Source organism: Carcharodon carcharias, chromosome 13 (genome assembly GCF_017639515.1).
Source record: "Carcharodon carcharias isolate sCarCar2 chromosome 13, sCarCar2.pri, whole genome shotgun sequence".
Lineage (NCBI taxonomy): Eukaryota > Metazoa > Chordata > Chondrichthyes > Lamniformes > Lamnidae > Carcharodon > Carcharodon carcharias.
This window is the reverse complement of record NC_054479.1, coordinates 18180745-18194284: the sequence shown is the minus strand read 5'-3', so window position 1 is coordinate 18194284 and position 13540 is coordinate 18180745. Positions and strand designations below refer to the sequence as shown.

Here is a 13540-nt window from a genome sequence, read left to right as displayed (position 1 = left end):
CATGTTTTTGTGGCTATCAAAATACTCCTGATATGAACAATAATATACTTCTGATAAATGTTGCTTTAGTCTTTTGCTTTCTGTCAGAATCAGGATTTCAAATCTGTGCCATCAGTTTTTTGGCTTACATGGAAACCTTGCTCATTTATGTTGACATTGGAGCTTTTTGCTGTTTTGAGGCATGTGAAAGTGTCTGGAAATTAGTGTAGCATTTTTAAATATATATATATATATATAAATTGCTTCTGTTCCAGATCCTCGCTGGGCATCAATAAATAGGGGTGTTCTGATCTGTGATGACTGCTGCAGTGTACACCGCAGTCTGGGCCGGCATATCTCTCAGGTACGACACCTGACACACACTCCTTGGCCTCCCACCCTGCTACAGGTAAGAAATATTTTGTTGTATAATCTACATGCTCTTAACGAGTGCAGATTTGCTGCAAATTTTCAAAAGGGAGTTGGACGAGTCCCTGGCTACGCCTGATATTACTGCATACAAAATCTAGTTGGACTGATGGGTGGTGAAGTTTCCTGAAGCAGAATTACCAATTCCAAATGGTTTAGGTTTAGGGTATTTTTTTCTCATTTGTGTCTCTTAGGAGTTGGGTAGCTAAAAGATCAAATTGGCTTCAAAAGGACCAGATGCATCAAGAAAGCAGCAAATTAAATCTTGCAGAAAAACGCTGGTTTTACTCAAAGAAGCCTGAACTATACAGTCATGTTGAAGCTAAGCATCATGATCCTCAAAGCTCTCCAGCTATTAAGAGCCCTGTAATCTCCTGAGTGCTGCATTATAGGCACCAAACCACTTAAATAATGGTGACTCTGTGGCCATGACTATCTATTTGCTCAATATTTGATCTTGATACTTTTGTGGAAGGGACAGCCATTTCCCAACAAGGGTGGGAAAATTTGAAGGTGAGTTACTTGGGATCTCCCTTGTGTACTCCTGGTGGCTAATAGCAGCAGCGTTGCTGGCAGGGATCAGAGAGAGAATGAAGGAGAGGAGTAAGATGACTTGCAGGGATCGGACCTACTGCCTACTGGCTTCAATGGGCTGGCAGTCCCAGATTGCTCAGTTCTATTTGTGTTTATATTACCATATTTGGGCTGTTGAATTTTGTAGGCCTGTCCATGTACAAAAGGCAGTATTTAGTGTTGTTGCCTCATTGGTGGAAGATCCTTAACCAGTAACTTGAGATGAATGAAAATTAATGGGAACATGATGTGAACTTTATATGTGGCTCCTGTGTAATCACAGTATGCATCTTTGTAGTCCAAAGGAAAAAAATAAGACAGGAAAGTGGGCAGGAGAAAAGATCTTAAAAGAAGGAATCTAAATGAAAAATAAGAAATCCTAATTTGAGAGTGGCAGTAGCTCTTATGTTTTACTTCTGCCTTCTTAACCTTTAGTGTGCTGAAATCATTTGACACTTTATGGGGTGCTAAAAGTGGACATTCCTTTCTGATGACATTCCTTTTTCAATTCATACTCTGTCTGAGAATGACTAGTAGTAACGTTTTTGCCCTAAGTGTCACTTCAACCAAGCTTGGTAAAAATCCATGAGGCCTTAACCTAGCACGTTACTTCCACATGATTGTTGTGATTCTTGATCAAAATTATTATTTTTAATCTACATTGTACTATTATTGTGTATTGCAAGACAATGATTTCTATGAGGCTAATTGTAGATATTCCATATCCCAACATTTCAATCCAGCTTGAGGTATTTTAAGTCCTACTTACTGCTGTTTTCTTCAAACAGTCTAACCGAGTAAAGTTTTGAGTCTCCAGAAGAGAAAAAAATTCCCATGCTGAAGCTACATCATTTGTAAAAAAATTTGATAACACAAGGTGAATATTGCATTCAATTCCAGCCTTTTTAAAAATGTTTTTAATTTCAGATGGTACAAACCCTTGTTAGCAATGGTGCCAATTCAATCTGGGAGCATTCGTTGCTGGATCCTACGGCTGTAATGAGTGGAAAGCGCAAGACCAGCCCTCAAGACAAAGTACAGTAAGTATATCTGATCCTGTTTAATGCATATATTTCATACACAGTTCAAATTAACAACAAGTAGAATTCACAGTTCAGGTCTGAATGGCTCACCGAATCAGTAGATGTATCTTGAGTTGTCTCCAACAAATAGTTACACATGTAAAGCACTAGGTACAACATCATTTTTTTGCCAAGACTCTTATTGGCTTGTGGTTTTGCAATCTCAACTTTGAGCCTTGTAACCTCTGCTGAAGAACGAAAAATGTCTCCATCTATTGTCAATTTGCACATATTTGGTAGTAGTCAGAAGCAGTTGAAAACCTGTCTTAGACCACCCCAAGTTATAAGTCTTATTCCCTCTTGATACTGGTCTAATATTTCAATGTCCCATAATTATTCTTATGGTCTCTGCTAGAGATACCTTCTGATTGAAACTCAACTAAAACTGTTTATTTTCCGAGATAAAAAACTTTTAAAGTTGAGACTAGTTCTGCCTCCATTACAAACATAATTTTTATTCACCAGGGAAATTAAATTCAGCCATGAACTGATTAAATTAACTATTTGTTGTCTGAATAGGAACAGTATCCAAGGGTTAAACAGTCCATTGCAATAGAGGGATTTGGGAGCCCTGGTGCATGAATCCCAAAAAGCTAGCATAAAAGTTCAACAGATAATAGGGAAGGCAAATGGAAGTTGACCTTTATTTCAAAGGGAATGAAGTATAAAAATGGGGAAGTCTTGCTAAAACTATACAAGGCACTAGTTAGCCCGTACTTAGAATATTGTGAACAGTTTTGGTCCCCTTATCGAAGGAAAATATACTGGCCTTGGAGGCAGTCCAGAGAAGGTTCACTGGGTTGATTCTGGGTATGGAGGGATTTTCTTATGAGGGGAGGTTGTGTAGGTTGGGCCTGTACTCATTGGAGTTCAGAAGAATGAGAGGCAACCTTATTGAAACATATAAGATTCTTAGGGGCTTGACAAGGCAGATGCTGACAGGTTGTTTCCCCTTGTGGGAGGGTTTAGGACCAGAGGGCATAATCTCAGAGTAAGGGGTCACCCGTTTAAAACAGAGATGAGGAAGAATTTCTTCTCTCAGAGGGTAGTTAATCTGTGGAATTGTTCACCGCAGAGGACTGTCGAAGCTGGGTCATTAAGTATTTTCAAGGCTCAGATAGACAGATTTTTAATCAGTAAGGGAATCAGGGTTATGGGGAAAAGGCAGGAAAGTGGAGTTGAGGATCATCAGATCAGCCACAATCTCATTGAATGGTGAGGCAGACTCGATGGGCCGATTGGCCTGCTTCTGCTCCTCTTATGGTCTATTGCTTTAGATATACATAAGTTGGGTGCATGTCTCCCTCACTACCAGCCTTCCCTGGGAATTAGGAGGATATTTCTGAAGACAAATACAGGCTTGCAAAAACTATGTTAACACTGCATGAGCTGTGAACAGTTAAAAAACTTGCTTTTCAAAATCTCTCGTAGTATTGCAACAATATTACAATGAGCAATCCTATATGCTAGGTCCCAGGATCAGAATGTTACATAGCTCTTGGAAAGTATCTCCATTTCTTTAAAAGAAAAATCTGAGAAATTGGTGATTACACAGGTTAGACACTAGTGTTTTAGCATCTTGACACCTTGTTAAATGTCCCAAAGTCCTTGTGTGAACACAATAAAATCTGTTTCATAGAATCATAGAATAGGACAACACAGAAGGAGGCCATTCGACCCATTTCAAAGAGCAATCCAGTTAGTGCCACACCTCTACTCTTTCCCCATGTCCCTGCAATTTTCTTTCTAAGTATTTATCGAATTTCCTTTCAAAAGCTGCTATTGAATCTATCTCTGCCCCTCTCCCCACCACAATCAGGCAATGCTTTCCAGATTTTAAACATTCATTGCATAAACGTTTTCCTCATATTAACTCTGGCTCTTTTGCCAACACCTTAAATCTTTGTCTTCTGGTTAGAGGCCCTACAGCCATTTGAAACAGTTTCTCTTAATTTACTCTGCCTAAACCCTTCGTGGTTTTAAACTGCTCCATCAAATCTCCTCTCCTCCATGCTCCAAGGAGAACAGCGCCAGCTCCTTCAGTCTCACCATGTAACTGTAATTCCTCACCCCTGTAAGCATTCCAATAAACTTCCTCTGCACTCTCTCCAAAGCTTTCATATTGCTCACTAGGTGTGATAATCAGAACTGGACTCTGACTGAGGCCAAGCCCATTTGTTAAATGTGAAAGCTTTGATTCTTACTGGGATAGTACCACGGGTGCCATTCACCTTCTGGTATTTCACACAACAGGCTTATGTATACATTAAAATAGATTGGGAGGGGGAGAGGGGGTATCACCTGTATTGCCCATCATGATTGCCACATTTATTGACCAAGTTCACACATGAAATGTGATAATTTGAGTGAGGTATTAGAAAGTTGTCCACACCCACAAAACTATGCTTTTGCAAGAGTGAGTTTGTATTGTCTCAGATCAATTTTGAGAAGGCAGTTGCTATAGGACAAAGCTGTTGCCAGTTCAGCACTTATGAATGTCATATTGACTCCATTGCCAGATAATGGCTGGTATGGAAAATGTCACACCGGTATAGTCATGTGTTCTGTTGAAAAGGCACATTATGGGGACACGGTCATGACAAGTAAGACGGGGTGGAGATAGTATTTTGACATCTAGCTTTTCTGCATTTGTATCCTGGGTTGAATGAAATAGGAAAATATTTCATTTCCCAGTGCTGACACCCTTCACTGTAATGAGCATACATTTCTTAAGGCTCTTTTTGCTCCCTACAAATCAATTATTTTATTTGTTCCATATGTATATACACTGTAGAGTTTTTAAAACATGCCTGCCTTGTCAAATTGGTCATTCTCTCTTTCACCATTTAGCCCTAATAAAGCAGAATTTATCAGAGCCAAATATTCGATGTTGGCATTCGTTCATCGCTTGCCGTGTCGAGAAGATGACAGTGTTGCAGCCAAAGACCTGAGCAAAGTAAGCATCTTAACAGAAAGCATTAGCTTAATGAAAACATTAGAATATTCCTTGGAAGAAAGATGCAAAAGTTGTCTTAAGCTCCTCCGGAGCATATGGCTGAGTTTAAAGTTGCTTTGTTTAAAATAGAAATATTTAATGTTGCTGTTATAGTCAGAGAACCTCTTGTATTGAGCATCTCAATTTAGTTATTGTGCATGCAACTTTTCTATCTAATTTGGAAATGCTGTTGTTAACCAGTGAAAGCGAATTGTGCTATTTTTCACTGACTTTGTCACATGCTAAAATGATTGATTGTAACTTAGAAGCAACAGCTTTGTTCAAAGTGTCTCCTCCTCTCCCACTGCTCTGATATCTAGAAAGCGATGATTAATATGTTGCCTCTTAAAAATTATCTATTAATTTACTGATTTTGCCTCTTGACTGCTTTGGTGATCTCAGGCAAGGATTGCCAGGGTCCTGAAGTGCCAGTGAGGAACCAGCACTTTGGGTAGTCTGGGTACTGCACACCCCAGGCAACCCTTTTACCCAAAATAAAAAATGGTAAATGCTGGAAAAACCCAGCAGGCCTGGCAGCATCTGTGGAGCGAAAAACAGTTAATGTTTTGAGTCCGTATGACTGTTCTTCAGAGCAGCCTGTTTACCTACATGGGTTTGCAGCAGTATTGCCTAATTGTATATTTTTACTGGAGCTGGGTAGCTGTGGTTCAGCTCCTAGACTGACCCAAAGAACCAATTCTCATTGAATTGAATGGAATTGCTTTAAAACATATACAACCCACAGCATAACTGTTGATGTGGGTCTCAGTGAGACAGTAAATTTGATAAAATAATTCCATATAAACTACGACTAGGATTGGGAGAGAATTTGAACAAAAAGCACAACCCTGAGATTTTCCTCATTAAGCATAATGGGGATTGATGCAAGCATTTTATAAGATGAGGCAAAAGAGCTGCTACACAGACTATGGGTAGCATTTTCCAGCCCCACCTGCCCCCGAGATTGTCTGGTCCCGCCAAAAGTCAATGGACTTCTGGCTGGGCCACCGAATCTCCCTCAGCAGGTCCCACCACAACTGGGCCAGAAAATCCCAGCCTATGAGTGGGAAAGTGGATTTTTTTTTGTTGCGCTTCTGTAAATAAATTTTAAATGTGCTGCTTTGAAGTTTAACTATCTGATGTTGAGAATATCTCAAACCAACAAATGTGCTTACATGTATACCTGTCCTGACAAGCAACTAGGCAGTTGTTGCATGATATTAGAGCTCCTACTGAGATTTTTTTTGACATAAAACCATAGCACCTACTAAGTGTATTGCAGAGATAAATCATCTTTATCTTTAATGATCCTGGTTTTGTCTGTCTTATAGGATTTGCAGATTAGTTTCTTTTCTCATTTGTAAATAGCACAGTTTTGGAGTTAACTTAATGCAACAGCAAGTTTGTACCAAGTGACACATTATTGTGTCATTTTCTATCCCACACCCTTCAACGGGTATTTTCTCTGCTTGGTGCATTACTCCACAGTTTCAAAAAACCATGCTAGAGAAGGGTAGTTTCAGCATCCTGGGTCAACGTCTTGCCACAAGCAGATTTTTTTTAAAAAAGCTTCTCTAATTTTCTCCACTCCTCTCTTCAGCATACCATCTCAAGTGAGGGTATGTTTCTATCAGTGCTGTGTACTCTTGTACCTCAAACAAGTATTCATTTTCATGTGTAAACTTAAATACTGAATGCTACTAGCGTATTTGATTACTAAGGAAATTACAGCAGAGTCTCCTCTTGTCTTAACCTGATATCTGTGTGCACATGTGCACTCCTAACAGAGGATAATTGTCAAGTGTGGAAGCTCTGGTTAATTTTTTTTACTTAACTTTGAAAAAATAGTTTTCTTTCTCACTCTAAGGGGACTGGGGATATTTGAATTGCAGCCTTGGTTGAAAGAAGTCAACTCAGTATAGACAAGGAATTGAAACTGAGCCATTCATGTTCTGTATGGCTTACTATCTGAGCCATTGGGAGAGCTGGATATATGTTTAGCATTTTATTTAGTTGCAATACATAATTAATGAGATGTAGAGGTGAAAAAGTAAATATTTGAGCTCTAATTTTGTGTGACAAATTGAGTGTATAGAGTATCCTTGTGGACTATTAGAATTCCCAAAACCAAAACACACTGCAGTGTAAACAATATTAATAATAGCCCCTAATTGTATCAAAATGTTTGTATGCTTCACACAAATTCCTGTTTAAGTGTGGTGACTGTTGTAAGGTAAGGAAATGTGTGCCAGTAATGTGTCTCAAATAATCAAGAGATGAATTCTTGTACAGTATAAAAGGACTTTTTCAAAATGGTATTAATCGCAGGCGCTGGAGTAGTTTTCTGTATAAAGTTTCAAAAGGGCGTTACTGAAAACTGTCATCTGTTTGTCAGCATTGCTGTCAATATATGTCCAAACTTGTGCGAGTGATTGTATTAAAGAATTAGAAAAAAAAATGCTGATTTCTCTTCAAGTTCCCCTGTGATGAGGAGGTTCCATAATTTTGGCAGCTAGCTTGTGTGGTTTTAAAAAAAATTCCAGAATAAAGTGTGCAACTAAGTCTGAGATGGTCTTCTGTGAAATGGTTCTGCAATTTAAAGTATCTTTTAATTACATTGAATAGGCAGCTCATCATAAAGTAGACTGATTAAGCCATTTGGCTCCAGGGATTGAATTACAGAAGTAACCAAACAAATAATGGGCTATAAAATGCATTTTCCTTTAAGTTTCCTTTTCACGTATGACTTTTTTTTTAAGATTAAGTGGTTCATGTGCTCCCATCTCTGTTGCCTGGTGTTCAGATGTCTTTTGTTATTTCAGCAATTGCATTCAAGTGTGCGGACCGGGAACTTGGAGACCTGCTTGCGACTGCTCTCGTTAGGGGCCCAAGCTAATTTCTTCCACCCTGTAAGTCCTTACCGTAAATGTTTTTGGTACGCAATTTCCACTGCAGTTTTTGTTGCCTCTGCTTCTCTGTATATTGGTTGCACACGCCAAACAGTGAACAAAGTACTGGGAAATGTAATCTAAGCAAATGATTATGCAGCATTTTTTTAAAGTCATCTCTTTTGTTCATACTTTACTTTTGCAAACTCAAGATATATTTTTTAAAATGTAAATTTCTGCAATATATTCTCCCTCCAATGCTTGGCTTTTAATGGCCACGATGTAATGAGTGTCCATGACCTTTCCCATCCAATCAGCAGCTGGATTTATCAGAGGTCTTGGAATAGGCCATTGGTTCCCCCCTATTGGCTTGGGAAGTGAAATGGCAGAAAATACCTTTCTTTAAAAAAAACAAAGATAATCTGTTGTGTCCCCATCAGCTGCTATGTATTTTGAGGATATGATACTCTACTGACAATCCAGAATTCAAATTCCACCATTAAAATTGTGAAACTCAATAATTGTGTTTTGTGGGCTGGCAGAAAAACAGCTGCAAACTGCCAGATTGTCATTTAAAACCCAACTTCATTATGTCGGCCTCGGAAGGGAAATAACTACCCATTACCTCTGTTTTGAACTGTGTGGTTGACTCTTGATGTTCTCTGAAGTTGTCTAGCTGCCACCCAATTGTAAAGCTAATCACTGGAAGAAAGCCTACTTTACCCTTCTTGGTATAAGTAAACAATAAATGTAGCTTTTCTAGTGCCATCTACAGCCCAAGAAAAATAAAAATGTATTGTGTGGAAATTGGCCTTTCCTATGAGATTATAGTTTTTGGTGCAAATAATTGGTTATTTAACGTAAAACTGAAATGGCTTCAGTGCCTGTTTTAAATTCCTTTTGCATTATAGGAAAAAGGGAACACTCCTCTTCATGTGGCAAGCAAAGGAGGACAAATTCTACAGGCTGAGCTGTTGGCAGTATATGGTGCTGATCCTGGTGCCCCTGATACAAACGGCAAGACCCCAAGTGACAATGCAAGGTTAGGCAACTGAAAAGGCCATGGAGGTATCTCCCTATGCCTTTACTGCTAAGAAAAATATAAATCTTGTGCAACAATGGCTTATTTACTATAATATCAAATGAACACACCAATACATGATTGTGCAAAAATGAAGCATTTTTGTCACTGATTTAATTTGGTGATGACTAGTTGACCTTTGTTAAGAAAGGTAACAGATTAAAAAAACAACTTAATTCAATTTAAAACATACCCTATATATTTTAATATAAAAGTTACAGATTTTAGATGTTTCTAAGCCAAATGTCTAAAGGAGGGCCAAGCCATCCAGTTTAAATACAAATATCTTGAAGTTTGTTTTGCCAACTTTTGAATTTAACAAACTATTATTTCCTTGCCTTGATTGTTTCCTGGTAGGTATTTCTTAGTTGGCTGGTTCAAATCCAGAGTCCCCTTGAAGCCCTAAGAGAAAAATAGTTAGATAGTGGATAATAAACCGACGAAAAGACACATTATAGCTTAGCAAAATAATGATGAACATTGCTTGCTGCTTAAGATATTTAAGTTTAATAACTACCAAAATCTATGTTATCACTGCCACTCTGCAGGATGACAGACAGGTCTAAGTTGTAGTCTCCCTCGGAGGCATGGCATGGATTGGAAGATAAAAATGTGGCCCTGCAGTTCAAGTAAGGAGGGAGAGAGAAAACCGAGACCAAGAGGCCAGTTAGCCTGACATCAGTTGGAGGAAAAATGCTAGAATCTGTAATTAAGGTAATGGGGAACTATATGATCAGACATAAAAACAAAAAACTGCAGATGCTGGAAATCCAAAACAAAAATAGAACTACCTGGAAAAACTCAGCAGGTCTGGCAGCATCGGCGGAGAAGAAAAGAGTTGACGTTTCGAGTCCTCATGACCCTTCCACAGAACTGAGCGAATATAAGGAGAGGGGTGAAATATAAGCTGGTTTAAGGTTGGTGGGAGGGGAGAGAAGTGGAGGGGGGTGGTGTGGTTGTAGGGACAAACAAGCAGTGATAGGAGCAGATAATCAAAAGATGTCACAGACAAAAGAACACAGGTGTTGAAGGCAGTGATATTATCTAAACGAATGTGCTAATTAAGAATGGATGGTAGGGCACTCAAGGTACAGCTCTAGTAGGCTTGGCCTAAATAGCCAACTGGTTATGGTACTGGGTTTGTAACCCCAAGATTAAGAGTTGAAATCTCACAATGGCAAACTGTGAAACAATGTAACTTCATCTGAATAGGAACAGATGGAAACGGGTTTGTACTCGAAAGAGTTACAGCTCTAGTGGGGGTGGGGTGGAAAGACTAGCGGGGCATAAAAGATTTAAAAATAATGGAAATAGGTGGGAAAAGAGAAATCTATATAAATTATTGGAAAAAACAAAAGGAAGGGGGAAGAAACAGAAAGGGGGTGGGGATGGAGGAGGGAGTTCAAGATCTAAAGTTGTTGAATTCAATATTCAGTCCGGAAGGCTGTAAAGTGCCTTGTCAGAAGTTGAGCTGCTGTTCTTCCAGTTTGCGTTGGGCTTCACTGGAACAATGCAGCAAGCCAAGGACAGACATGTGGGCAAGAGAGCAGGGTGGAGTGTTAAAATGGCAAGCGACAGGGAGGTTTGGGTCATTCTTGCGGACAGACCACAGGTGTTCTGCAAAGCAGTCGCCCAGTTTACTTTTGGTCTCTCCAATGTAGAGGAGACTGCATTGGGAGCAACGAATGCAGTAGACTAAGTTGGGGGAAATGCAAGTGAAATGCTGCTTCACTTGAAAGAAATGTTTGGGCCCTTGGACGGTGAGGAGAGTGAAGTGAAGGGGCAGATGTTGCATCTTTTGCGTGGGCATGGGGAGGTGCTATAGGTGGAGGTTGAGGAGTAGGGGGTGATGGAGGAGTGGACGAGGGTATCCCAGAGGGAATGATCCCTACGGAATGCCGCCGGGGGGGTGAAGGGAAGATGTGTTTGGTAGTGGCATCATGCTGGAGTTGGCGGAAATGACAGAGGATGATCCTTTGAATGCGGAGGCTGGTGAGGTGATAAGGGGGACCCTATCATGTTTCTGGGAGGAAGGAGAAGGTGTGCAGGCGGATGCGTGGGAGATGGGCCGGACACGGTTCAGGGCCCTGTCAACGTCTGTGGGTGGAAAACCTCGGTTAAGGAAGAAGGAGGACATGTCAGAGGAACTGTTTTTGAAGGTAGCATCATCAGAACAGATGCGACGGAGGCGAAGGAACTGAGAAAATGGGATGGAGTCCTTACAGGAAGCGGGGTGTGAGGACCTGTAGTCGAGGGAGCTGTGGGAGTCGGTAGGCTTGTAATGGATATTGGTGGACAGTCTATCACCAGAGATTGAGACAGAGAGGTCAAGGGACTTCCTTGAATGGGATGGAGTCCTTACAGGAAGCGGGGTGTGAGGACCTGTAGTCGAGGGAGCTGTGGGAGTCGGTAGGCTTGTAATGGATATTGGTGGACAGTCTATCACCAGAGATTGAGACAGAGAGGTCAAGGGACTTCCTTGAATGGGATGGAGTCTTTACAGGAAGCGGGGTGTGAGGAGCTGTAGTCGAGGGAGCTGTGGGAGTTGGTAGGCTTGTAATGGATATTGGTGGACAGTCTATCACCAGAGATTGAGACAGAGAGGTCAAGGAAGCCCCTTGACCTCTCTGTCTCAATCTCTGGTGATAGACTGTCCACCAATATCCATTACAAGCCTACCGACTTCCACAGCTACCTCGACTACAGCTCCTCACACCCCGCTTCCTGTAAGGACTCCATCCCATTCTCTCAGTTCCTTCGCCTCCGTCGCATCTGTTCTGATGATGCTACCTTCAAAAACAGTTCCTCTGACATGTCCTCCTTCTTCTTTAACCGAGGTTTTCCACCCACGGTGGTTGACAGGGCCCTCAACCTTGTCTGGCCCATCTCCCACACATCCGCCCTCACGCCTTCTCCTTCCTCCCAGAAACACGATAGGGTCCCCCTTGTCCTCACTTATCACCCCACCAGCCTCCGCATTCAAAGGATCATCTTCTGCCATTTCCGCCAACTCCAGCATGATGCCACCACCAAACACATCTTCCCTTCACCCCCCCGGCGGCATTCCGTAGGGATCGTTGCCTCCGGGACACCCTGGTCCACTCCTCCATCACCTCCTACTCCTCAACGCCCACCTATGGCACCTCCCTATGCCCACGCAAAAGATGCAACACCTGTCCCTTCACTTCCTCTCTCCTCACCATCCAAGGGCCCAAACACTCCTTTCAAGTGAAGCAGCATTTCACTTGCATTTCCCCCAACTTCGTCCACTGCATTCGTTGCTCCCAATGCGGTCTCCTCTACATTGGAGAGACCAAACGTAAACTGGGTGACCGCTTTGCAGAACCCCTGCGGTCTGTCCGCAAGAATGACTCAAACCTCCCTATCGCTTGCCATTTCAACACTCCACCCTGCTCTCTTGCCCACATGTCTGTCCTTGGCTTGCTACATTGTTCCAGTGAAGCCCAACGCAAACTGGAAGAACAGCAGCTCATCTTCCAACTAGGCACTTTACAGCCTTCCGGAATGAATATTGAATTCAACAACTTTAGATCTTGAACTCCCTCCTCCATCCCCACCCCCTTTCTGTTTCTTCCCCCTTCCTTTTGTTTTTTCCAATAATTTATATAGATTTCTCTTATCCCACGTATTTCCATTATTTTTAAATCTTTTATGCCCCGCTAGTCTTCCCACCCCACCCCCACTAGAGCTGTAACTCTTTCGAGTACAAACATGTTTCCATCTGTTCCTGTTCAGATGAAGTTACATTGTTTCATAGTTTGCCATTGTGAGATTTGAACTCTTGATCTTGGGGTTACAAACCCAGTACCATAACCACTTGGCTATTTAGGCCAAGCCCCTAAAGGTTCCAAAAATTGCACCATAGCCTAAACAAAGATGCCTAGGTGATGCGCAAGTGTTGTAATGGTGTTAGCAGTGCTGTTCTCACCACACGTTCATTGAACAGCCACGCAACCCCAAGATAAGGATAGTTGTACCTTGAGTGCCCTACCATCCATTCTTAATTAGCACTTTCGTTTAAATAATATCACTACCTTCAACACCTCTGTGTTCTTTTGTCTGTGACATCTTTTCATTATCTGCTCCTATCACTGCTTGCTTGTCCCTACAACCACACCACCCCCCCAACTTCTCTCGCCCCTCCCCCACCTTAAACCAGCTTATATTTCACCCCTCTCCTTATATTCGCTCAGTTCTGTGGAAGGGTCATGAGGACTCGAAACGTCAACTCTTTTCTTCTCCGCCGATGCTGCCAGACCTGCTGAGCTTTTCCAGGTAATTCTATTTTTGTATATGATCAGACAGTTACAATGATTTTATGAAAGGGGTAATCGTAGTTCACTAACGTGTGTTTTGAGGAAGTAACTAGCAGGGTAGATGAAGGGGAATCGGTGGATGTAGTATCTTTGGATTTTTGGAAGGTATTCGATAAGTTGCTGCACTTGAGGTTGTTCCACAAGTTTAGAGCTCATGGGATGGAGTAATATATTAG

At 41.3% G+C, this 13540-nt stretch overlaps 1 protein-coding gene and 1 non-coding gene across 12 annotated transcripts in view; one reads left to right on the top strand and one right to left on the bottom strand.

The window, feature by feature from the left end:
* The window catches only part of git2a (G protein-coupled receptor kinase interacting ArfGAP 2a), a 79372-nt gene that overhangs the window by 14231 nt on the left and 51601 nt on the right, over window positions 1-13540 (top strand). For all 11 annotated transcript variants that reach the window (XM_041202438.1, XM_041202440.1, XM_041202447.1 and 8 more), the window contains exons 2-6: window positions 255-388; window positions 1909-2021; window positions 4914-5019; window positions 7881-7967; window positions 8858-8988. In XM_041202438.1, the coding sequence (XP_041058372.1) occupies window positions 255-388; window positions 1909-2021; window positions 4914-5019; window positions 7881-7967; window positions 8858-8988 (571 nt within the window). The remainder of the gene's footprint in view (window positions 1-254; window positions 389-1908; window positions 2022-4913; window positions 5020-7880; window positions 7968-8857; window positions 8989-13540) is intronic.
* LOC121286584 lies at window positions 12892-13020 on the bottom strand. The gene has a single exon (XR_005945001.1). It is a non-coding gene; the product is annotated as a U4atac minor spliceosomal RNA (small nuclear RNA).